Source organism: Hibiscus syriacus, unplaced genomic scaffold (assembly GCF_006381635.1).
Source record: "Hibiscus syriacus cultivar Baekdansim isolate YM2019G1 unplaced genomic scaffold, ASM638163v2 tig00111064_pilon, whole genome shotgun sequence".
In the NCBI taxonomy this organism is placed as follows: Eukaryota; Viridiplantae; Streptophyta; class Magnoliopsida; order Malvales; family Malvaceae; genus Hibiscus; species Hibiscus syriacus.
This window is the reverse complement of record NW_024062968.1, coordinates 14,990-39,394: the sequence shown is the minus strand read 5'-3', so window position 1 is coordinate 39,394 and position 24,405 is coordinate 14,990. Positions and strand designations below refer to the sequence as shown.

At 34.1% G+C, this 24,405-nt stretch overlaps 3 protein-coding genes across 3 annotated transcripts; 1 reads left to right on the top strand and 2 right to left on the bottom strand.

The window, feature by feature from the left end:
* Nucleotides 1-7,109: 7,109 nt before the first annotated feature.
* On the bottom strand, nt 7,110-9,312 carry LOC120151670 (sphingolipid delta(4)-desaturase DES1-like). The gene is made up of 3 exons (XM_039164050.1): nt 9,048-9,312; nt 7,356-8,224; nt 7,110-7,251 (listed from the first exon to the last, which is right to left on the bottom strand). Exons 1-2 carry the CDS (start codon nt 9,216-9,218, stop codon nt 7,403-7,405), a joined length of 993 nt encoding a protein of 330 aa, XP_039019981.1. The 5' UTR covers nt 9,219-9,312; the 3' UTR covers nt 7,110-7,251; nt 7,356-7,402.
* A 1,574-nt stretch (nt 9,313-10,886) lies between these two features.
* On the top strand, nt 10,887-12,907 carry LOC120151666. Its single transcript, XM_039164046.1, has 3 exons — nt 10,887-12,063; nt 12,259-12,349; nt 12,638-12,907. Exons 1-3 carry the CDS (start codon nt 10,921-10,923, stop codon nt 12,826-12,828), a joined length of 1,425 nt encoding a protein of 474 aa, XP_039019977.1. The 5' UTR covers nt 10,887-10,920; the 3' UTR covers nt 12,829-12,907.
* Nucleotides 12,908-13,415: 508 nt separating this feature from the next.
* Nucleotides 13,416-14,654, bottom strand: LOC120151648 (CBS domain-containing protein CBSX5-like). Its single transcript, XM_039164029.1, has 2 exons — nt 14,527-14,654; nt 13,416-14,427 (listed from the first exon to the last, which is right to left on the bottom strand). The coding sequence occupies exons 1-2, from the start codon at nt 14,652-14,654 to the stop codon at nt 13,593-13,595; spliced, it is 963 nt and encodes a 320-aa protein (XP_039019960.1). The 3' UTR covers nt 13,416-13,592.
* Nucleotides 14,655-24,405: the final 9,751 nt, after the last annotated feature.

Below are 24,405 nucleotides of genomic sequence, written 5' to 3'. Positions count from 1 at the left end.
AAGTTATAAGTTAATCCTTTTCTGTTAAAAGTTCAATGAGATGGCATGACTGTTAATAAAATCGAAATAATAATAAGTTTAGTCTTTAATTTTTACATTTTATTTTAATTTTATTCATAATTCTAAAAAATTAATCGACAATATTACAGTATACAACTAATTTGGGCTCTTTTATCCGAACTCCATCTTCTTCTATTCTAAAAGAATAAGCACTCTTTGAAGAAATTAATAAGTACAAGAAAATAGAAGAAAAATAAGAACATCTACGCTTAGTTTTCCAAACAATGTGATGAAGCTAAAACCATTAACAGGAAAATTAGCTGGCGTGGTAACAAATGAACAAATATGTATACATGAATTCCGTTGAATATCTACTGAGTGACCTTAGTGGTAAAATGAAGTGTTGTTCTTTTTAGAGGACTTGGATTCGAACAATTACGTGTGTAGAGTGTATAACCGTTGTCAATGACTAAGAAAAATTACGAGTAAATACAATCTTGTAATTCCCGACTACTAAAAATAATAGTAATAACAATGTATCTTCTTCGTGCACTAGGTAGCACGAAGGACAACTAGTTTGAGCATGTTTGTCGTATGAGCAGCATTTGAAAAGGTTAAAGTATAAATTAATGTTTTTTTATCTGAGAGTACTAGCAAATGAAAGACGCAAGGCATTAAATATATAATTTGGTACCTAATTTTAACTTCAATATTCGATTTTGTCCCAATTAAATACCTATGTTTAAACATTGAAACCAACCAAACTCAAGTACCAAAACAATTCTAAGGAAAAAAATGGCTCCAGTAATTGATTTCAATAATGACGTGACTTTATTTTATGGTGGAACTAGAACGTCAGTATTATCGTTATTTTTTAATGATAAGTTATCAAAACGTAATGTTAAGTATATTTTAAAAAAAATGAAAATAAATGATTGACTAAATACTAGGTAATTTATCTTTTTTTGTTAGAATATATAAACAATATATAAAAAAATAAGACACAAATTTTTGTAAAGCAACTTCTCTCTCTCCCCGAAGTTTCCAATTTTAGCAAAAAGCGAAGAATATTTTATCATCAATTCGTTGCCGACCGTAGCTCCGGTTGCTACATCGCCCGTGCCATCAGAATCCTCGCATCGTCCTGAGTTCAATAGTGATCGCCTTGTTGTCATAGCAGCCGGCGTGTGGAGGGGTGAGCGTAAACAAAATTTCGACGAAGCATTATCGAGCTCTTCGTCGTTCACCGAGGTGAACCGAGTCTTGTAAGTGATCCAAATCGCTTTAAATTAATTTTTAGAATTTTTCTGTATTTTTCGGCCACCAGATAAGCCCGCTCGCGTCCCTACGCGTATCGCTGCACATGAGGGGATGTTCATTGCCTAGTGGGCTTCTAAAAGAGGTTCAAACCCAACCCGTTGACCCGCCCACCTTCTCAACTCGTTCGACACGCCTGCCTAATCCAACACTCCTGATCCGATTCAATTAGATTTGTACCCGCATCCGACCTGACCCGTACACTCGTTAGCCCAAACCTAAACTAAAGTCGACCCAATTCCTGAACCAACCCCACTCGACCTGGTCCAACTGTTGACCAGAATCGGTCCAGCCGAGTTAAACCACACTGAATCACACCTCATCGTATCGTTGATCGTATCGTTGTTTGACCGTCGTCATTGACCGTTGACTAACCATTAACTTTTTTGGACCATCTATCCTTAGGTTTTTTGATGTCCTGAGTCCGATTTTGCGATATGTTTTGCCAAATTCTAACTGAAAGCCCCGAATCGAGCCAATTAATATGAAAATGCTTAGTATTTTTAGCATTTCTGCTTATTTATTTGGGATTTGATTATGGAATTAATCTGGGATTATATTTTCGTGAAGGCACCCGTAATTCCCCTGACCGATGGTCGACCAGATCCAGTACTTCTCGTCTGACAGGTCAATCTGTTGCACGTTCATCGAGAGCTACTCGTAGGTTTTTGTAAATTGTTTAATTTAAAGTTTATTATTTACTTTATGTTAGGATTTTGAGATAACGTTTCCGATCTGTAGTGTCTAGCACTGCAGCTGATTATGATAGGCAGACCCAAGAGTAGTCTATCGTCCCAGACTTCTCAGATCGATACAAGTGTGTTCCTATTGGTGTTACATTACTGTTTTAAATTATATGTTTGAACTGTTTTGGAAATTTAAATATTCAGATTGCATGACATATGTTTTATCGCATACTTTGACTTTTAATATCTAATTTACTGTATATTCTGGCATGATTTCTGGTTACCGTAGTTCTGTATCTAATTCTAAAAAATGACATGTTTTAAGGTTTTATTAAATTAAATTTCCATCTTCACTCAAGTTCATGCATATTTATTATCATTTAGGGGTAGGACTAGAGGAAGTATTTCAGGCATAGTCTCTGACTTGTAAAACCTTACTATATGCACTTCTGTTTTGTGCACATGCTAAGACCTTACTGCAGGCCCTTATGATATCAGCATAAGGTCCTTGCCGGGCATTTATGTGGGTGTATGGTTCAGGGGACCTACATATTCTGGTGTTCAGATGGGGGCATCGTTCATATTTTAAAAATAATGTTTTATAAATAAACTTTTAACGAAATATTTTATATGTATGTTTGTATACACCGTAAGGAGCACAATGAGCCTTTTAGCCCATTTTTTTATTTTTTAACTTTACAAATAGTACCAGACAATATACTAGCAGACTTGGCATCAGGAGGATCGATCTCTCCTCACTTTTGTATCACTGTATATTTTTGTATGTCATTTTTGTTATACTTTGGTGACACATGTTTTTCCTACTGTCTTTTTGTATCTGTATTATCTATATTTTATTTTCCGACATGTATATCTCTATATATTTACCGTATGAACTTTTCTTATAGTTATTTCAGTATTTTATCGTTACATGGATTTTATTTACTGAAATGGATTTGGAATTCGGTTTATATATGAAAATGACTCCTGAATACGATATGTGACCATCTAGATTCAGTCATAACTCCCATGTCGAGTCTAGGGGTTACATTTGGTGGTATCATAGCTTTCGGTTTTAAACACTCAGACTGTGGATGAGTTCATATACTGCATTTTTAAAAGATATTTTCTGATATTTACAAACACCTTATCACCTTATTTTACGAGTTTTAAATGGATTTGAGATTTCTGATGTCAGTATAACTTAAGTTTAAATTATTTCTGTATAGCCTATTAGATATAACTAGATGAGTGCTCGAGGTCATAGGACTGGCTGTAGTCGGGATCATGGGCGAGTGACTCAATCTTCTATTTCTTTTAAGGATTCGACGTTAGCCAGAGATCCTCCTGCTCCGCGTGTCTATCCGTCTACTTCTCGAGATGATCCAGTTACACCTATGAGAGACCCTCACTTTAATTTGGACAAGTATGTTGAGATGGATCATGGTACTATAGACAGAGTTGTTTATCGCATGTTTCATAGGGCAACTAGTGCTCATGTTAATATGTCTGTTGTGAATATATATATATACGTCTTTAGTGGCTGCAGGAGTGGTTCCATTTGAGGGTATTACTGGAGGACCTCTGACAGATGCTGAGTACTGGTTGGAGGATACCGAGAGAGGATTATGGATGAGATGGAGCTGAGGCCCGAGCAGAAGTTGAAGGGAGCACTAGCTTTACTTAAGAATAAAGCGATGAGGTGATGGAATTCAATTTCCAGGAGTATCCCGAGGGATTAGTTGACTTGGGATCTTTTCAAGGGACGTTTACAGAGTTGTTACATCGAAAAGAGATACTTACAGGAGCGACATTAGAAGTTTCAGATTTGGAGCATGGTGATATGTCTGTTATGGATTATGAGATCGAGTTTATCAGATTGAGTAGATATGCTCCGGGTTTGGTGGACACCGAGGTGGATCGATGCTTGAGGTTCGAGAATGGACTCAGGTATGAGATCAGAGATCGAATTGCTACCCACAAGGAGAGGGACTTTGATACCTTCGTAGAGATAACCAAGACTACTGAAGAGGTGGAGCGTAGGAGAGATAAATACCGAGACAAAGATAGAGACTAATTCAGGGGATCTTTTGGTTCTGATGATGTTTCTGCGCGTTGCAACAAGAGAGGTAGTGATGAGTCTTCTCAGAGAGGTAGTGTGAGTTCTAGACCTGTAGCGGACTTTTTAGCTCATTCTTTAATTTTTTTTTAACTTTACATATAGTACTAGATAGTGGACTAACTGACTTGGCATCAGGAGTACCGATTTTTCCTCACTTTTTTATCACATTATATTTCTGTATGCTCTTTTTGTTATACTTTGGTGACACGTGTTTTTGCTACAGTCTTCTCGTATATGTATTACCGATATGTAAATTTACCGTATGGACTTTTCTAATAGTTATTTCAGTATTTTACCGTTACATGAATTTTATTTACTGAAATGGATTTGGAATTCAATTTATATATGAAATTTGTGCATTTGTGCAACGAGTTGCTTATAAGATGAATTCGGGATTTTCTTCATTTTGATTTCCACCTATTTCTGAATTATGAGCGATGGTTGATTTATCTGAGAAATCTATTTGTAACTCCGCCATCTATGAACGCTACTAACAATGTCGAATTCTTTTAGGGAGTGTGTTTTGCAAAAAAGGGTGTAGCGCGGATGGAGAGACATGGGAATAATGTAAGCAGTTTTGTATTAATTGTTGCTTTTGATTTCGAAACCGGTTCCGAGGAGAAAGTTGTATGTTCCATCAAATCAGATTTAATAGGTGGTTTGATGTTCCTTGTCGGCTTTTCAGTACTTGGGTCATATTTATGAGCGATTAGTCTCCCTAAACAATGATGGTTCATTGTTGATTAATGTATTAAGCATTTCTTTTTTCAGATTATTCATGATTATTTCATCGATTGGCATAGTTCTTTAACCAACCTTAATGAACACAGTGGAACAGCATGTCTTTTAAAGCTGATTATGTCTTTATTTTTATGATTATTCACTTTTCAGGTTTATCGAGTGCGATGAGATGTGCTATAAGAATCCTGTATTGAAGGACCAGAAATGGATTGCATACATTGATCGCTCTCCTGGAGCTGCCAATTACTCCCAGGTACTTAATCTTGTGGCCTTTTTCATCCCATTTTCTCACCTGTAATAACTCTAGATATTGTCATTTAATTCTATTTTTTCATGTCATGTATGGTTGAACTGCTGTTCGATCATCGGATTGTTATGAGCTGCTTTTTATGTTATGTTTTACTGTTTGAAAGAATGAACATCTGAAGGTCTGCTATTATGCAAATTTGGTCAATTTATGTTCTCTTTAGAAATCTAGTGCAGTACTCTAGCAAAAAGTTTTTCGTACTTTTTGAACCTGGTGTTCATTTCTGCTATTCAGGGTTGATTATTTACACTGGTTTGCAATTGCTTTTTAGTGTTAGACAGGTTGTGGCACAACGAACTTAGTCTTTGTGTGTATCAAAGGCTATATTCTCCCGTAAGTGCCTTTATGGCGCTCTGGAGTTGGTTACCTGTGATGCTGCTTGATTATGTCTGGAATATTCTTGGAATTGCAATGAATCAAACAAAACCTGATACACACACACACACACTTGAAAGTACTGTACAAAAAGTGTAAATAAAATCCATTACGGAGATAACTTTCTCAATAGCACCCCAAGGTACTCTGTCTGTGCTAGTAGAGCTAGATCCACTTGTTGTCTTGCTTCTAGACTTCGTAAAACGGGATATGCTTTTTTTTTTTGCAAGATTCTGCCTTCTTTTCAGAAAAGATGAGCACCATAGTCACATGGAAGCTTCATGAGAGGTGACTTATTCTGTTATCCTGATTATACTCTGCATAATATGCACTTCCAATGAAATTAAAGGTGAAAGTGCTGTCTTTGAAGAACATCAGTACTCTTATTTGGTGGAGATACATGTGACTCAGAATGTGTTCTTCAAACATCTCATAATTCAATGTATATGAACCCATAATACGGATTAGTGAAATAAGCAATATTTTTGGTCAAATATTATAATATTAAATCCATTGTTGATTTTTCTATCATACAGAAATGCTTCAGTGTCTGTGTAGCTGGATGTGGTTATAAGGTTGGTCTGAGCTTGCGAACATAGACTTGTCACTTGCTCTCTTCGCCTACGTTTTTATCTGCAATTTCTTGTTTCTTTACACATTGCAGTTTGAAATATGCAAAGAGATAGTTGCGCGAGTCAGACCATTGCCACCCAGACCTCTTCTGGTGGTGAAACCGCCATCAGCCACTACACCAGATGAACGTGCTGAAGATGTACCAAGTACTTCAGCATAGCCTGAGGTGAAACACAAATTTCGATATAATCTTTATTAGCTGACTAGTCTGCTAGGAGAGATTCCTCATGTTGCTGACATGCTAATATTGATTGATAAAGTCTTGTCTGGTGTCGTTTCGGCGAAGAAACTTCTTTTCCTTCTGTAGTTTGCCCCCTATCAGTTGCCACCCTATTTAACCCTTCAAAACATTTCTGGTAACTAACATGGGAAAGTGATGTGCGCCTCCAATTTTGTTAATCACGGCCACATGGAAATGCTTTTCTCAGATTTGGTGATTTGAGAATTTTCATATTCTGAATGAAACTCCTTTAGTTTTGTTTAGAAACCATACGAGCAATCACCATTGTTGCATATTATTGTGAGTGAACATGGTGAATGAAAATTTAGGAATATAACAGAGACTGTAGGCTGATATGCCACTCTGATTCCTCAAAGAAAGTTCTTTGTTCACCAAATTGATATATACTCGTTAATCAGTCGTTTTTCCCCATGAAATCCCTTTTTAGAAATGTAATTGATATAAGAAACAGTTCAAATAGACACATCGATTCAAATCCGAAAATGATCCGAATAAAATTCAATATCTACCTACAACATCATCTCTCAAAAATAAATACATGCACAAGTTATTTGACGATCACAACTTCGTTATGTGTGATTGGGGATTTTCCCCTTTTAAACAAGAATGGATTCTTTGAATGTATCTTTCCAACTTACCATTTTTGCCAGTGAAAATAGGTTCTTTCGAACAGGCAAATAAGTTGAAAGATTAACAACAAATTCAGTACCTTTCGGAAGATGCCATCGACAAATGGAAAACGAAAACACCATGAAAGCACAACCAATCAAGGGGCAGCTTTGGCCCTTATACCATCAATGTCTTGCATCTTCAGTGCAAAAGATAATTACTTTAAATGACTAATCAATAAATAATAAGTTCCATCATCTAAAACAACATGATAGAAATTTAATTCCTCAAGAACGTTACAACCAATAACAATATTGAATTAAACTCCTAATGGGACCAAGGGTGGAAAGAGAGATCAAAATGGGAAAGATCTATTCGGGTTTTTTCGAGATCTTCCTCTTCATTCGGCTATAAGGGCCGACACTCCGGTCCATAATGTACATGTAAATAACCTGGCTCCATGATTTATACGAATCCAAACCTTCATAATATTCGGGAGCAATCTCCTTCACCTTATGCAGTTTGTTACCCGGAATCCTTGGGAAATCGTGGTGCTCGTTGTGGTAGCCAACACTCCATGTCATAAGATTCAGGGGACCATAATAAGAATATGTTTCTTGTTTAGGATTGAATACGTAATGCTCGGAGATGAAATGGCCGGCCATTGGGTGCATTCCACCACCAACAAATGTTGAAAGGGTCAAATAAGCAAAAGATTTCCAGCCCCAAAAATAAACTAACATAACATCAAGAGCAACCTGAATAATTAAGTTGATGAACTCCCAATAACCAGGGGGCTTCGGTTTGAGAAACAGAGGGCGGAGTGCGTAGAAGAAGAGTTGGAAGATGACCCATACAGCTTTCGAGACAGAATTAGTCACAAAATGGGCTTCGGTGTGGCTCGGGACATCCATGTCGATGCCATCAACCCCTTGGAAACGATGATGCTCAAGGTGATACTTCTGGAAAGTGACAGACATCGGCACACCAATAGGGAGATTAGCGAAAATCCCTAGCCAACGGTTGTAAACCGGAGTGGAGAAGGCAAGATTGTGGCTGAGCTCATGGATGGCTAAGAAGAGATTGTGGTTGAGGAAAGAACCAAAGAAGTAGGCAATTATCAACATCTTCAGCCAGCTGGCATCACGGAGGATAATTGCAGCACATAGCTGAAGTAAAACAACCACAGTAACCTGCAAACGCAGTTTCGATATAAATATATTGCCCATACCATCATTTCAAAGTTGCTAAAGCCGAAAAGACCATCAAAGTTGCTAAAGCCGAAAAGACCAGCAATAGAAGGAAAACAAAAATGACACCAAATAAAATAGATGCTTCTGATAAGAGCTGAATTTCGACTCCAACTAAATTTGATGTGAACCACCACATCTTCAAATTCCAAAACTATTTGACTCATCATTTTCCAAGAAATAATCATGTCCGATACACCAGAGAGGAGGTGCATTCATACATGAATAGAGATATCACTCTCCAAGAACCCTCGAAATACATGAACAAATCAGAAACATGTCCAAATCCTATAAACCCAAATCTGAGTACCATGACTAAAAACACAATAATGAAGCTAAATTAATTGAACGAAAACCAGTTTATTTTTCTTAGCTAGCATAGTAATTTGGAACCTTGCAAAAGATCTTGATGAGTTCAGCACAACAAATCCAAACAAATTTTAAATAAATATTCAACGCTAAGGATGGTTATTTGATACAAAAATATCACTATTGTCAGAAAGTTGGCAAAGCAAATGAGATATAGATTCCACCAAATCAACAACCATTTCAATGAAATAGTATAAAAAATGAACTACCCCTGGAATCAAATCGCGTAAAGAACTTAATCCCAAACAATGTGAATCGAAAGACCCAGATTTCCAATTGAGCTAAATAAACAAAATAACTCGGAATCAAATGGATTCAATCCACTTGCATTTGCATTCCCTGGGATCTAAAAAATGCAGCAGAAGAAACACGAAAAAAATGTGAGGGGAGTGAATACCTTAAGGAAAGCAAAGGGATCAGGGCCAAAGAGCTCTTTGATTTGAGGGTATTGAGAGAGGATCTGACGTCTCCTAGAAGCATGAGGCTCGTCTGTGTATGACCAGAAAAAGTCATTCGCCATTAATATCTCTTCTTTATCTTCCTCTCTCTCTTTCCCTCCTTTCCCCATCTCTATCTATCAACCGTTTGATTACCCTCGCCTGATCTTCCAACACTGCTTCCTTCTTTGAAAAGATTTTACTTTTTTTTTTTTGTGATATTATGAGAACCTAAAACATTCGGAAGGCTTTCGACGTATGGACGGTGTTGATGCAATTGCACGGTTCTAACCTACAAAATCCAGCTTGGGATTTAGACCTTTCTTTTTGAACTTTTTAATTAATCTTTGAGTAAACTACACGAGACACCACTGAACTTCATACATTATAAACTTTTAATTTTATTAATTATAACATTAAACTTTGATTTATATTTCAATCATGTCACTGAATCGTTAAAATATTAATCGTACATCTATGTGAATTCGTCATTGTGATGACGTAAATGAAACGATGTCATTTTTGTGACTCGTATTATTGATACCTAAAATGGCCTTGTCTTAGACAATAAACTTTAAAGGTGTATCAATGAATTTTTAAAATATTTTACTTTTTTGAATTATACTTTTCAACTGCCACCGATAGTCAATCATTGCCCATCATCAATTATCTTTTGTGACAAAAACAGTACAAAACATTCACATTTCACTCATTTTTTCTTACGATTATTTTCCCATGAAACTTATTCAAGATCAATATCACTTTCTCCGTTAAAAGTTAATTGTCAGTGCCTTGATTGAAATATTTAAACAGTTAAGCTGTCTGATTAACAAAATCAAAACATATTGGCCAAAATAAAAAGATACAATAGTTGAATGGTCATTCTAGTAGTTTTCCATATATATATATATTAATAAATAACCTTTCAGTTCAAGCTCCCGTTGATGTCAACAAGTTACAAGATCGGCTCACGCCTGAAGTTGTACTTCAAACGTGATAACTACTAAAACTGTTTCGAACAATCAGTTCCTCTCAGTCTCTCATGGAAACCTTGATTTTGAAGACTCCAATCAAATTCAAAATCTCCAACTCGCAATATTCCACTTCGATTTTCCCTTTCCATTTCCCCTCACGACAAAGTATCAAATTTCGTCGTTTCTCCCGGAGAAACTTCCTCAAAATCGGTGGAAGCCTCAACGTCACTCCCGCCAAGGCTTCTTTATTGGCTGAACCTTCGAGTTACGGCGGGTGGGACGATTTTGAGCCCGGCACTTGGTCTTCTAACCCGGGTGAGTCAATTCGGTTCCGTGATTTCCTTGTCTCTATCGGGATTTATGATAAGAACCATGTATTTGTGTTTTTATCGGGGCTCGTTTGTGCATTGGCTATTTCTAGGGTTAGGGTTTCTACGATTGTATTATTTCCGGCTTCTATTTTGGTTTTTGGTATTGGGTTTTCGTTTGGGTTTGTTAAAGAAAGAAGTTTCAATGAGTTAAGTTCAAATAGGAGGAGGTCAAAGGAGGAAATTTCAAGAGTTTACAGTGAGAAATTGAGGAATTTAGTGGATTTTTTTGATGGGTTTGATACTAAAGTTAATAGCTTGAAGAATAATATACAAAGAGCTATTGATTCTAACAGAATTAATGTAGCTGATTTGGAGAACTATGCTAATTTAGTGGAATCCATGAGGTTATCAGCTTCAAATGCTAGAAGTGTTGTTGAAGCTTCTATGGATAGCGTTGGGAACTCTTATAAAGATAATCCAAAACCATCAGGTAGAAAAAAAAGGAGGCTGGCGATGCTAGGTTTGAGTTGTTTAAATTTCTTGGTGATATGTTTGGCGAAAAATCGGTGGCATCGAAGCCAAACAAAGTAAAAGATGATGTTAAGCCAGAGATTGTGGATACTAATTTAAATAATAAAATCCGAGGAGATGTTTTGTTGCCTGCTGTGGAAGATAGGGTTTTTTGTTCACCTGATAACGGAAAACGTGTTTCAAATCGAGGCTTTGCTCAAGATTCTTTGAATAAGTCTGATTTGGGTCGAGAAAGGGGTAGAGAAATAGATTTTGATTTGGAAAATGATAAAATAAGGTCCGACTTTCTGGGTGCAAATGCTAAGAGATTTGTTGATAGTGAAGATTATAATTACGAGAGCAGAAGATTACAGTTCACAAATACTCACGACATCTCTTTCAACTCAAGTAATGCGAATGAGAGGAAAAGACGGAAATCCGATGATAATCTGCTTGATTCCGTGGATTTCAGTGTCAGACTGGAACACATGAAAACTGAAACTTCCTTTATACATGAGCAGCTGCATCATGAATCTAGTAGATCTTACATGTCTTCTCACAACCAAGAGAAGAGAGAAAATGAGGCATATGGGAAGAGACAACGCTATGAAGATGATTCCGACCTATCCGGTCGTGTAACTGCAGCTGAGAATGAGGTCGCTTCATCATCTTCGTCAAAGTTTGTCGAAGATGTGACCTTTGATAAGTATCTTACAGAAGCTAGTGATCTTCTTAAAGAAGCCAAAGAGTGTATGAGGGGAAGACGAGATGAAAGGCGTGTCGAAGTCGTCTTGAATAGGTCCGCCACATTACTCTCACAGGCCATCGCAATGAAGCCCATGAGCCTGTTGGCTGTGGGCCAGTTAGGCAACACTTATCTTCTTCACGGAGAATTGAAACTACATGTCAGTCGTGAGCTGAGAACTCTTCTTACTAAAAATGATCCCATAACTGGTGGGAGGCCGCAAGGAAGAGTAGTTAACAGACTAGATCAAGTTTCAAGTAGAGACGAAGTTATATCCCTCTTAGTTAGTGCTTGTGAAGAGTGTGAAGAGCTCCTTGTGAGGGCTGGGCGAAAATATCGGCTCGCATTATCAATCGATGGAGATGACGTGAGATCCCTTTATAATTGGGGTCTTGCTCTGTCTTTTCGTGCACAGTTGATTGCAGATATTGGACCGGTAAGCATTTCTGGAACTGAAATTTAGTTTCTTGTCCGTTGCAAAAAAAAATCTTGGTCAAAGGGAAATGGTTTGATCAACATTTTATGTGTGACCTTCATCAGGTGTGGGGGGTGATGGGGTCGCTTATTGTGGGGAATTGCACTTGTTAATCTCAGAATTTTTAAATGTTGGATTACATCTTTCTGATTTCAGGAAGCTGTGTACGACGCTGACAAACTATTCTTGGCTGCAATCGATAAATTTGATGCCATGATGACCAGAGGCAACGTTCATGCCCCCGATGGTACATCTACCTTCTTTTGTGTCAGTCAAGTTAATATCATAATGTTGATATGTTACTTGTACAACCATCAATTACTGATTTATAGCCTCCCAACGCCCAACGGTTTAGTCATAACCACGAAACAGATATTGTTAGTTTCTGCGTGTCTCTATGATCATGCGTTGTATATATCTTTAGGATCATGCGAAAGAACATTCATATTTACTGGATTACAAGTATAATTCTACATTTATTGAATGAATGGTGAATATGGAATTCCCCTTAATACTGTGTATGTTCGATTTACAGCCCTGTTTAGATGGGGAGCCATATTGCAGCAACGATCTCGCCTAAGGCCTAGTAACAGTAAAGAGAAGATGAAGCTACTACTGCAGGCAAAGAGGTTATATGAAGATGCACTCCATATGGACTCCAAAAATCTGCATGTAAGAGATGCCTTATCATCATGTATATCCGAGCTGAAGTATAGGTATTTCTAGTTATTACGATTTACGACAGCAGTAATGAAAACAACTACACATTGATCTCTTTAAACTTTCTCTGCTATCCCGTATAATTTTTTGTCGTTCTTCTTACCTATTATGGGAAAAATGCAACAAGTATGGCTTCGTGTCTTCGTGGTATAAGAATAAAACAATGATATTGCTTATATATTAAATAAAATTAGCTTATAATATCATCAGAATTTATCTAACTTTATACGTAACATGCTATTTGCTGTTAAATTCTGTTTTTGTTAAGGATGGACCAAGGAGTTGACGGGAGCGGTCTGTCTCCGAAAAGTTTCAAATTCTCATGTATGCTAGATATTTTTTTATATTTTCTATTGATAATCTGTTTTCTCCTCCTGCATTAAATCCTGCTTCGTCCTTGTTTACTGTAGTAATGCTTTAAAGGATCCATTGCTCCAAATTTTCATTGTTAAAGTTACCAATATTTTCGGTTTCTACAAGCCGTTAATTTGTAGCATGATACAGTCTAGAATCTGTTTGATTGATAGAATAACTGGGAAAATAAGGGACAAAGCAGAGAGAAAACTCTTTAGTATAGAGGAGTTTGTTTTCCAGAAAACTCAAAAACGATTCCTATTGATTTCTTTCAGGTTGATTTTCATTTCTGGGTCTCCCTGAATCAATACATCCGAATTATAATCACCAAATCAAGTTTTTTTTTTATTGTGGATTTCTTTTTCTTTTTGGTGTTTATGTTCGGATTTCTTCAATGATAGCCTAAGCCATGGTCCTCAATCTTCCCGGAAAACTTCTAGCATCCCAGCAAAGGTAACAATCCCGACTAAAGTTTGATATTCTTCGACAACCCAGACGTGACCTACACGGTGTGAGAGTGCTTGAATCATAACTGCCACCAACGAGCTCCATGGATGACATACAATGGCCTCTGATGTCCTCACCACTTTTGCTGAATACCCTCCCAACCTCCCATTGCGCCTCCCAAACCCGAACCCCTCATCCTCTGAGGACGAGGAACACAACGATGAAACCAATGAGATTCCAGAGGAAATCCCTGAATCTTCTTCCATCAATTCCAGGGCTTTCACTAGATTCCTTTCTTGCAACCTCTCTTTCACCAACTGAATCAAATCCTCCGGTGGTCCACCGCAATCAATGTAAGCCATCAAATCACCAGCTGAGAGTGTCGCAATGGCAGCCACAACATCCTCATCACAATAATTCAAAGTGAAGGGCGAAATTTCTCCGACCAACTTGCCATCACCGTCTACGACTGCAACGGAATTTTGTATTTCAAGGGACCGGGAAATGGAGGGCAAGGCCAATGAAGCCGGGTCATCATAATGAACGGTCGTGATATTCTGAGCATCAATTATGTCAAGGGAGTTGATTGGATTGACAGCAGTTTGGCTAAAAAGAGCAATTGAATTCACAAGGTAACGAACTATATCTTCTTGAGTTAGCCAACAATATTGCCGGTTATTATGGAAGGTTGAATTCGACAAAGCGTTTTGAAGAAGCTTTCTCCTTGAATTCCTGCATCCGTTCTCCAATGGTATTACCAGATTTTGTGCTCCTTCCTGAATCAAATCTATAGCTTCCACCAAACTGAAAAATCAAATCAAATAAATTAATAATATGAATTAATAATAAAATTTGGAAATCTCAAGTAAGAAGAAAGAAATCCCCTCCCAATGAAAAACCTACCTCGCGTTAGGTTCTACATGGCGGACAACGTCTCCTTTACGAATGAAAACGGAAGCCGGAGCTTGAAGAGCAGTTCCAGGATTCGACAAGTTTTCTTCCTTGCATAAGAAACCGATAATATCAACCATATTTATTAGCAGTCACACATTTATTAGCTTTTTCCAAAACACTTGGATTCTCTGAATGAGCATTTTCTGAATGTATTAAGAATAAGACATCCTAATGATTTTATGTTAAAGAATATGATTTTTTAAAAAGATATATCAAAAGTTTAAAAGATATAAATTTGAATTATTAATAAAAAATACTTAAATGATATAAGAATTTAAAATTTTCAAAAATAATACCCATCCTAATACAAATAACTGTCACAAACCCTAACCAATGTTTTTTTGGGGTGAGAAAGGATTATTATCTTGTACCTCATAAAAACCACCCTAAATTATATAAGGCTGTTTACCCTAACCAATGCACCAACTCGAAGATTATCCACCACTAATAAAGGGGGAAATTGAATAAAAATTCTAAAATAGAAACCTTAAAACATTAAATATTGCATCTCAGTTGATGTCAAGGATGATTCTTCCACGCTCGAAGAGTGACAATGAGCACCACTAATAATGAATATCGATAAATTAATTTATAAAACGTTAAAAATCTAAAGGACTCAACGTATAATTATAAATTAGTTGAAATTTAAAGGAAATTTATTTAAAGAAAAATGTAAACTATACAAGTGACCACCTAACTATTGACCCTTTTTATTTTGACCATCATTTTTGAAATTTTGTCAATCATGTCACTTAAGTACTATTTAAATGCATTCCATAAAACCACTCGCCGTTAATATTTAACTGAAAAGTTGATGTGGCAATTAAAATATTTGGTATAATTACACATTTAATAATTGTTACTTATATATTCTATCAAATTAGTCCTAATTTTAATAAATTAAAATAAAATTAACCCTAAAATATGTCAAAGTAATTAATTGAAGATGAATCCAATTTAATGCCAGCCACTACAATTTTTCTTTCTCTTTAGCAGCTTTTATTATTCCTAATAATAAAGTAAAATAAACATGCCAATGTTTTGTGATGAGACGTGTCGGTATTTCTTCATGTTCTCTTTTTTAGCTTAAAATATTATATTTTACATTGATACACAAAAGACAATTAGTGTGACAAAATTAGGTGTTTAAATTGTATCTTTCAATATTTTATGAGTTTAAATTAGATGTTTTATTTTATTTTGTAATTTCTTTTAGATTGTTTGTTTAAAAATATTTATTTTTTATTACTCAACTATCAAAGTATTATAACTTAACTTTTACCTAATTCATCGCATTATAAGTAAAATCTATTTGTTTTGGATTAATTTTTAAGAGTTTAAATTTTGATTTTACTTAATATAGATGTATTTTTTAAATCAAAGCATCTGATATTTATTTATGTTTTTAATTTCACAAAAATGAAATCATTTTTTGTAATATTTCTTTTCTTTTATTATTTGTTTTCCTACGAATTGAAAGAAAAAGATGAATAAAGACTACTTTGACACCATTTGATTTGAGGGTTAAATTTATTTTAATTTATTAAAGTTAAGACCAAATTGATAGAATATATAACTAACAAGGACCAAATGTGTAATAATATCAAATATTTTAACTACCACATCAACTTTTCCGTAAATATTAACGGCAAGTGGCTTAACTGAATGCATTTAAATAATTAAGTGGCCTAATTGATAAAATTTCAAAAATGATGGTCAAAATAAAAAGGAATAATAGTTAGGTGGTCATTAGTATAACTTATCTTTTATTTTAAATAATTTACCTTTAAATTTTTTATTAACTTATAATTATACATTGAGCCCTTTACAACAACAAAAACCTATTCCCATATGTAATGGGGTAAAGGGAAAGTAGGGTAGTAGGCTGCCCCCAACGTCAGGTAGAGAGCAGCTTCCATGGAAAACCTCCGGCAGTCAGAAAAATAAAAATAAAGATAAAATACATAGTTGAACAGACTTCATATGCAGTCTTCATATGCGCATCTGTAATGGGAAGTAATCCCTGCAAATAAATCTCTGCGTAAAAATCTCTGCATATAGACAGAAAATGTAAGTCCCGGCTAAATTTAAAAAGATGAAACATGAAGAGAAAGATACACAGTAGTCAACGATAGCAAGCTACGAGAATGTATAAAGTCAAATGGGTTAAAACCTAAACTAAGGCAACACTACTCCGCTACCCTAGTTTTAAGCCTTCTTAAATTCCAATGACAAAACCGTATAAAAAGTAGAAGTCATGGAAATTACTACAAATGCATTAAAAAAGAAGACAAAGATGCTATACCCTATGGGTGTGGCCCACACTACTCGGCTACTCTGGTCTTAAGTCTTCATACTTTCTTGTCAGATGTCATGTCCTCGGTAAGGGTTAAATCCTTCAAATCATATCTCAAGCAGTCTACCCACTTCCTCCTTGGTCGTCCTCTCCTTCTGACACCGTCGGTTGTAATCGACTCTACCCTCCTAACTGCATCTGACAGTTGTCGCCTAGGGACATGCCTAAACTATCGTAGTTTTCCCTCCCTCAATTTTTCGGATACAGACACCACCCCAAGGACATCTTAATTGCAGAGTTTGGTGTAATGTCCCACAGAGCCCTTTAAATTTTTATAAACTAAATTAATGGTGTTCATCGTTAGTTGTGCTCATCTATACTCTTAAACGTTGTAGAATTTCCCCCAACATATAACTGTACTCGATCAATCAAAAGTTATTAATGAAAATAATGCTGAAAATAAAATAAGAGTATTATTTTTAAAATGAAATTAATCCCAACTCATTAATAATTCGGTTATTTGTAAACATTTATTTGTGGTATACATTTTAAATAAATAAATAAATAAATAAATAAAATAAACTAATTTAGATGAAGAGTGAGAAAGAATGGCGGGTGCAGTAGAGCAACCCGATCCGGTGCCGCGCCAGCAATGACGTTTATACAAGGAGAATGGCGGATGCTACCTGTTAGTTACTGACACGTGCCGGTAATACCCGGTTATTGGTTGGTCACGTTCCAACCAAACACGGATTAGTCAAAAGTTTTCAGGACTAATTCAATCTAAATATATCATGATTATTAATTTGATTGTTTTATACAAAAAATATTTATTTAAATATATTAATTATAATTGGATGCGGAATCTCTTAATATATGTAGTTATATTATTCATAAATAATTTTAAAATCAATTAAATATTTTAATTCGGTTAATATTTAAATTTGATTTATTAATGATAATTTTGAAGAAGAATATCCAAAGTACTAGAGATGTCGGGGGCAAGCCATTCCATCCATACGCAGTTCTACGTACGTTAGAGGAATGTGCCACGTGTTTATTCAAATATCACAAATCAGATAAATATAAAATAATTGAATTTCGTGAAATAAATGGGATAATAATAATAATACTCCATGGGTAGGTTTATAAAAATAAGTAAATAAATAACAATAACGGATTCGGTCTTTCAAAAAGTAGTGTTCTTTCATCGCCGTCAATCAATTTTAAATGTTCAAATCCATCCTAAGATTTTAAAATAGATTGGCGTCAATCATTTTTAAAATATTCAAATTCATTACCATCAAGAATGGTTAAAGTAGTAAACAATTTGATATCACTAAACAATGTTAGTCCTAAGGTTCGGGCCACGACTACCGTCGCCGACGTAGTTCTTGCCATCCTCCTACTCATACACTGTCTTATTTTCCGTCGATTAGCCATCAAAATCGTGTTGGATCGCAAATTTAATCCTAAGGTTCGGTCTGTTTAAAACGTTGGTTCTTCGTCGATAGGCTGTCAATGGATCACAATTTCATGGGGCTTTTGGTCGGCGGGAGGAGGGGAGGTCGGGTGGAGCTTCGTCAACGGTAAAAGGTAGAGGCCGGTGTGAGTTTAGGTGTTGAAATGAATGTTTTCAAACTTTTGGGTTTATTTAAAAAAATCTGTTTTTTAAATATATAATTTTACTTTTTTAATTTTAAATAAAATTTTAAAATTATCAGGTTGTGACACGTGTTATTTAACATATAAATTAACACCATTATCGTCCCAGACACCTAAATAGATAGCATTTGTAATGTTAAGCACCTGGATAAGACGAAAATTAATTTAGGCACCTATTTTGAAGTATTTAAATATAACCTTTTAAAGATATAATTTTTGACTGAGCTTGTTTCAAGATAATAAGGTGTTTTCTATAAAACACACTTTATATAGTTCAAGTAGAAAGCTTGAAATTCGTAAATGCCCCATATAACTATATATAACACACTTTATATAGTTATCTGACTGGACAATGAGCCTGGTGCACCTAGGGATGTGCATGGGTCTGGTTGGCCGGATTTTTTATTCATCCGACTCGAGAATAATGAATCATCCACCTGAAACTCGATTCGATCCGATCAAAATAAGTTTTTACCCAATCCAAACCGATATATAACTTAAAAACCTATCCGACCTGACCTGAAATAATAAAAAATATTATTTTTATTCATTAAAAACAGTGACTTAATTAAAAAATATATATATAGAGGGGTATTATTGTAATTATTCCTAAATATATAAGGTAAAATTATATATTTTTTTAGATTGATTCGGATATTTTTTACCCTAAATTCAAATCTGACTTGAACCGAATATCATATTTAAAAAATTCTAACCCAAACTCAATTTTTTTTAAAAAAATCGTCAAATTCGAATTTCATGCCCATCCCTAAGTTGGACCTGATGGTCTTGGCGAGGAGGAGACCTTCGTAAATGCCCCCAGATTGCATTTCTCCCCTCCCCCCCCCCCCCCCACCTTCTCCTTGATATCTCCTCCATGAGTTCAACCAACTTTGACCAGATCCTCATAGGGTCAATTCAAAAAAATATTTTATTGAGAAGGAATGTCAATTTGGATAAATGATAGTAACATTTTCCAAGTCAGTCATGAAATCCCCATTTCCACCCAAGAATATAACTAATAGATTTTACATTTTATTTATTAAAAATATCTGTTAACATCAACCATTAATCGAATTAATCAATTTTTTTAACCGTTAATTGAATCGAATAAAGTTCGATTATTTCAACCGGTTAACCGATTTTTTTATAATATTTCTAATTAAATTAATTTGAATATAATAGAAGTATTTTTTTTAATTTGAGTTAAAATTTAATTAGGTATTAATAATTTAATGAGTCTAGTGTGATTAAAAAGTAATTAGATCTTAATTCTTAATGGATTTGAGATTAAAATATATATTTAATATTTAATAATTTTGGTTAATTCGGTTAATTAATCGATTTCGAACTGAATTAACCGTTAACTGAATATAAAAAAAACATTCACAGTTCTCCGACCGAATTAATTCGGTGACCGACTGAATTAACCGAATTAATTCAGTTAAAACCGAAAAATGAACACCCTACAAATAATAAAGAACAATGAATTTTTTAGATAAAAAATATATTTACATTTTTTTATCTTACTTACAGAAATTAATATTTCGTTCTACTAGATTAATTGTTGATATTTTTGAATCAAAGATTTGTGAAAAACGAAAACCCATGAAGACCGTCACTTCCTTAATTGAAATAATCAATGGTCCGCAATTTTAACATACCATAATTGTTTTGAAGCGTTATTGGAATTAATGGACCCACGGCTTTTAATATTCACCACGAAATTTAGAGAACCGGGAGTGGGGGCTACGTGGTTTTGCAGTATATCATATGATGCAATAAGAGGAAAATGCTCACATCAGAATCGCTGTACATAGGGAACTTCCAATTATTACAGTATAAGTTTGGAATTTTTAATTTATTATCTTAAGAAAATAATAGTAATATTTTCTTTTATATCTTTAAATATAATTTTATACTATTATTTTTATATAAATTTTGTAATTTTTGTTTAATTATGTTTTTATTTTATCGAATAAAAATAACTTTTTTTTTATATTTATATCAGGTTAGGTTGGATACATGTTTTATCTCAGAAAATAGGTCGAATTTCAGATCGGATGACACCTTTCTAAACTCGGATCGAGTTTGAATGGAGAGGTATGCTTCTCGGGTTGAGTTAGGTCGAATTGACCAAAAATTTGATCTAACCGAATCTATTGACATCCTTAATACCTTTACTCATTACTTGATTCAATTTTAGAAGAGTCACCTACCTCAAATCCCCAAAACATGAGGTGATAAATTTGACCTGACCCTATCTAACCGGACATCAACATTCAAAATCTTAACCAAAAGTGAAATAAAAAAGAACAAGTAGCATAAAAAGAGAAAAATACTTAGTTTTTTTAGTATGATGTTGTCTAACGATTGAGAATTATTTTTCATCCTAATATTGAATACACTTGTTAGCTCTTACTAACAAGGGTGAATTGACCTTTTAAAAAGTTTGGTGAAAGCAATCGAAAAATAATTTTTTTTGCACAACGATTTAGAGTGGTTTGGCTTCTAAACTAAGTATACATCAACTACCTTAGCATCTACACTAAGGGGGTGTTTGGTTCAAGGATTGTGGGATTCCCATGGGATGGGAATCCCACATTCCCATGTTTGGTTGGCCAGGAATCTCATTCCCGGTAATGTTTTATTACCAATAGTAGATTTTTTGGGGTATATTACCGGGAATGTCATTACCTCCCTTCCCTTAGGTATTGTAACATTACCGGCATTTTGGACTAAAATGTCCTTAAATTTTTATTTTTTTTCAAAAATATCATTCTTCTATCATTGAATAATAAAAATTCTATGAAGGTTAAATTAAAAATTTATCCTTAAATTATTTTAGATTTACAAAAAAAAAATTCTATAATTAAAATTTTATATGAAGTTCAGAGATTAAAAAAATTTACCCTTTCATTAAACCTTTTTTATATTTTTAATTTTGTAAAAAAATTTATATAACTATTATGAATTTAATTTTTTAAAGAAAATATATAAATATTTTACAATTTGTAATATTATACAAAATATATAATAAGGACAATTTGGTCAAATATACATTCCAATAATCTTTTATTCCTTTAACCAAACACGGTAATCTTACATTCCTGCTAAACCAACCAAACACAAAATACAACATTCCCAGTAATCCTATTCCCTGGTAATCTTTTATTCCCACTGGTAATCTTACATTCCGTGAACCAAACGTACCCTAAGGATTTCTCAAATCTTCTAGATTTGCTTACCTTTAAGGAGAAAGTGTAACCTTACAAACACTTTAAGATTTATACCCAAAACCTTGAGTACACAGTCTCTCAAAGAGTAAATATAAATTTAGCAAACAAAAGAGAAAACCTCACAAGGAAAATATATTTGCACTAATTAAGCACTCACCCAATACACACTTGAGCAAAATAAACAATGTACCTCACAAGTGTGCTACAACAAAGAATTTGACAAATTAAGCACAAAACAAAATTTTGATGTTGGTTGGTTGATTCAAAATGATTCTTTTTTACTTTGGGAAGTTTTGACATTCAATTTATATATTCCCTATCAATTATAGCCGTTTGGAGCCGTTGGGAATCATTATAGCCATTACCTAAAAAAACAACATTTAATGCATAATGGATTGATCATTTTATTAAAGAGATCTATCATTTTTTCAAATAATTCAACCTTTGCAAGAAATGATCGATCATTTCCATTGAGGGATCGATCATTTTTGTAAATGTATCTATCCTAAACACACCGAAATCCAAGGGATAGATCTTTTGGTCAAAGGGATCGATCCTTTTTTTAAGGGATTGACCATTTGAGCAAAAAATGCTTGGAAGCTTAACTTTAAAGCACAAAAACGATCGAGTATGTTTTAAAAATGTTTGACTAAGTCAGAAAACATTTAAAACATATTTTTCAAGTTAATTTGCACTTTGAAATATTTTCACTTTTTTTGATAAATTCGATCAAGTCCAAAATCAAATTTTCAATTGATTGTTATATCAAAATCTTAATTCAACAATACTACTATTTGTGAGAAAACGATATAATAATATCTCAGTATAACCTGGTGGGAGACGAAAGACATAAAAAATAAACGACAAGAACAATTTTAGCCTAATTTCGTATGCATCGAGGTATATTTCAATGAATCAGACACTGTATTTGAAATTAAGAGACTTGAAAGGAGTTGCTTAAAAATTTTGGAGTTTAACATTAACCAACGATGACGGTCGATGCAGTTGTCGGTGAAAAATTTAGATATTTTAAAATAGAGAGAAACTAGTGAGTTTGGGGAGGAAAAAATAATAACTAAAATTAAAAAATATATCTTTTATAGTAAATTATTTTATGTTGGATCGTATATTTTTACTCCAAAGTTAGTTTTAATCTAAACTCAATTATTTTTTTAGAAAAGAGAATATTCATTATATTTTTATAGTGTCAAGGATGATTACAGGCTTAATACATAATACAATCAAGTATCGTAGTTAGCCTCCGTGAACTCGACACATAAGCTTCAAGTTGCCATGACTACGTCTCTATCCTCTTGCATTTCCTTATCTTGCACCATTTGTTTCTTCGATTCCATAAATTCCACATGAGCACTATAAGTATGGAAAATCCCTCTAAATTCATTCTCGAAGCAATTTAGTCCAACCACTCTTTGCAAGAGTTTCCTTGCTAGTCAATGATAGCTGAGTCAAGTCCAGAGGTTTGAAGGACTAGTTTTTGTAAAAAAAATGAATACTACAAAATCACATGATTAGCACTAACAAGACAAATAAAAATATAATCAACAAGTGAACAACTGAAAATCGTGTCATGGTGAAAACCACTGTCTTAGTAACAAATTTGCCCCGATGTGTGTAATTGCTGCAATAGGCGGATCGTCCTCCGAGGTTAACACGGTCGTTTCGAGATTCATACACCCGAAATCAGAATGGACTGCCAGTGGTACTGTTCTTCTGATAACATCATAGAAAAGAAACTTATAAGCTTTTGAATGAGAGGATTTGTGATTGAATTGAGAATTTAACACCCAAATTTTGTCTAGTGACTAAAATGTAAGTGATTAAAATATAAGTTTTGAAAGTTTGGTGGCTAAAGTATAAACTTTGAAAAGTTTAGGGACAAAAATTGTAATTTTAAAAGTTATATATTTTAGCATGTAAATGAAGAGTTTGGATTAAAACTGAGATTTTATTGGGAATCAGATTTTTGGTACAAGATTTGTGTTAAAAGCTATAAAGCGATAAAGTTCAGTATTGAAATTAGATAATCGGATAAAACCAAAATTTTACGAAAATTTAAAGGATGTTAGAAAATGGTTGTAAATATTATTTTCATATTTTATATCAGAGAAATTTGGCTCAGAACAATACAATTTTCAGATTTGATCGAACAATGAAATTTTAGTGACTAAAATGTAATTTTTGAAAATTGCATGGTCAAATTTGATAGTCAAAGTCAAGTTGATTCATCTTTGACCAAAGAATATTTTAATGGAAGATAATACAATTTCATTTGGTAATTTTTAAGATTTATTAAGGGTATTTTTGAGATTTTTCATTAACTGAATATTAAATTCAATTAAATTAACTTTTGCCAAGTGTATTAAATATTAAATAATATAATACTCAAGAGAATTAGTACAATTTCAGCTTCTTCATTCATTTGGCCGAAAGTTCAAGTTCCTAGAATTAATCTACATGAAATTCTCTATCATTTGGTACCAAAATTTCATGGTGAAGACGATTGTGTGATGAGAATTGATGATTAGGGTTATGAAGAGTTTAGTATTTTGAAGAATTGATGAAGTATTTTTATGTTTATGATGTTGGTGATTATTTCTAAAGCATGTA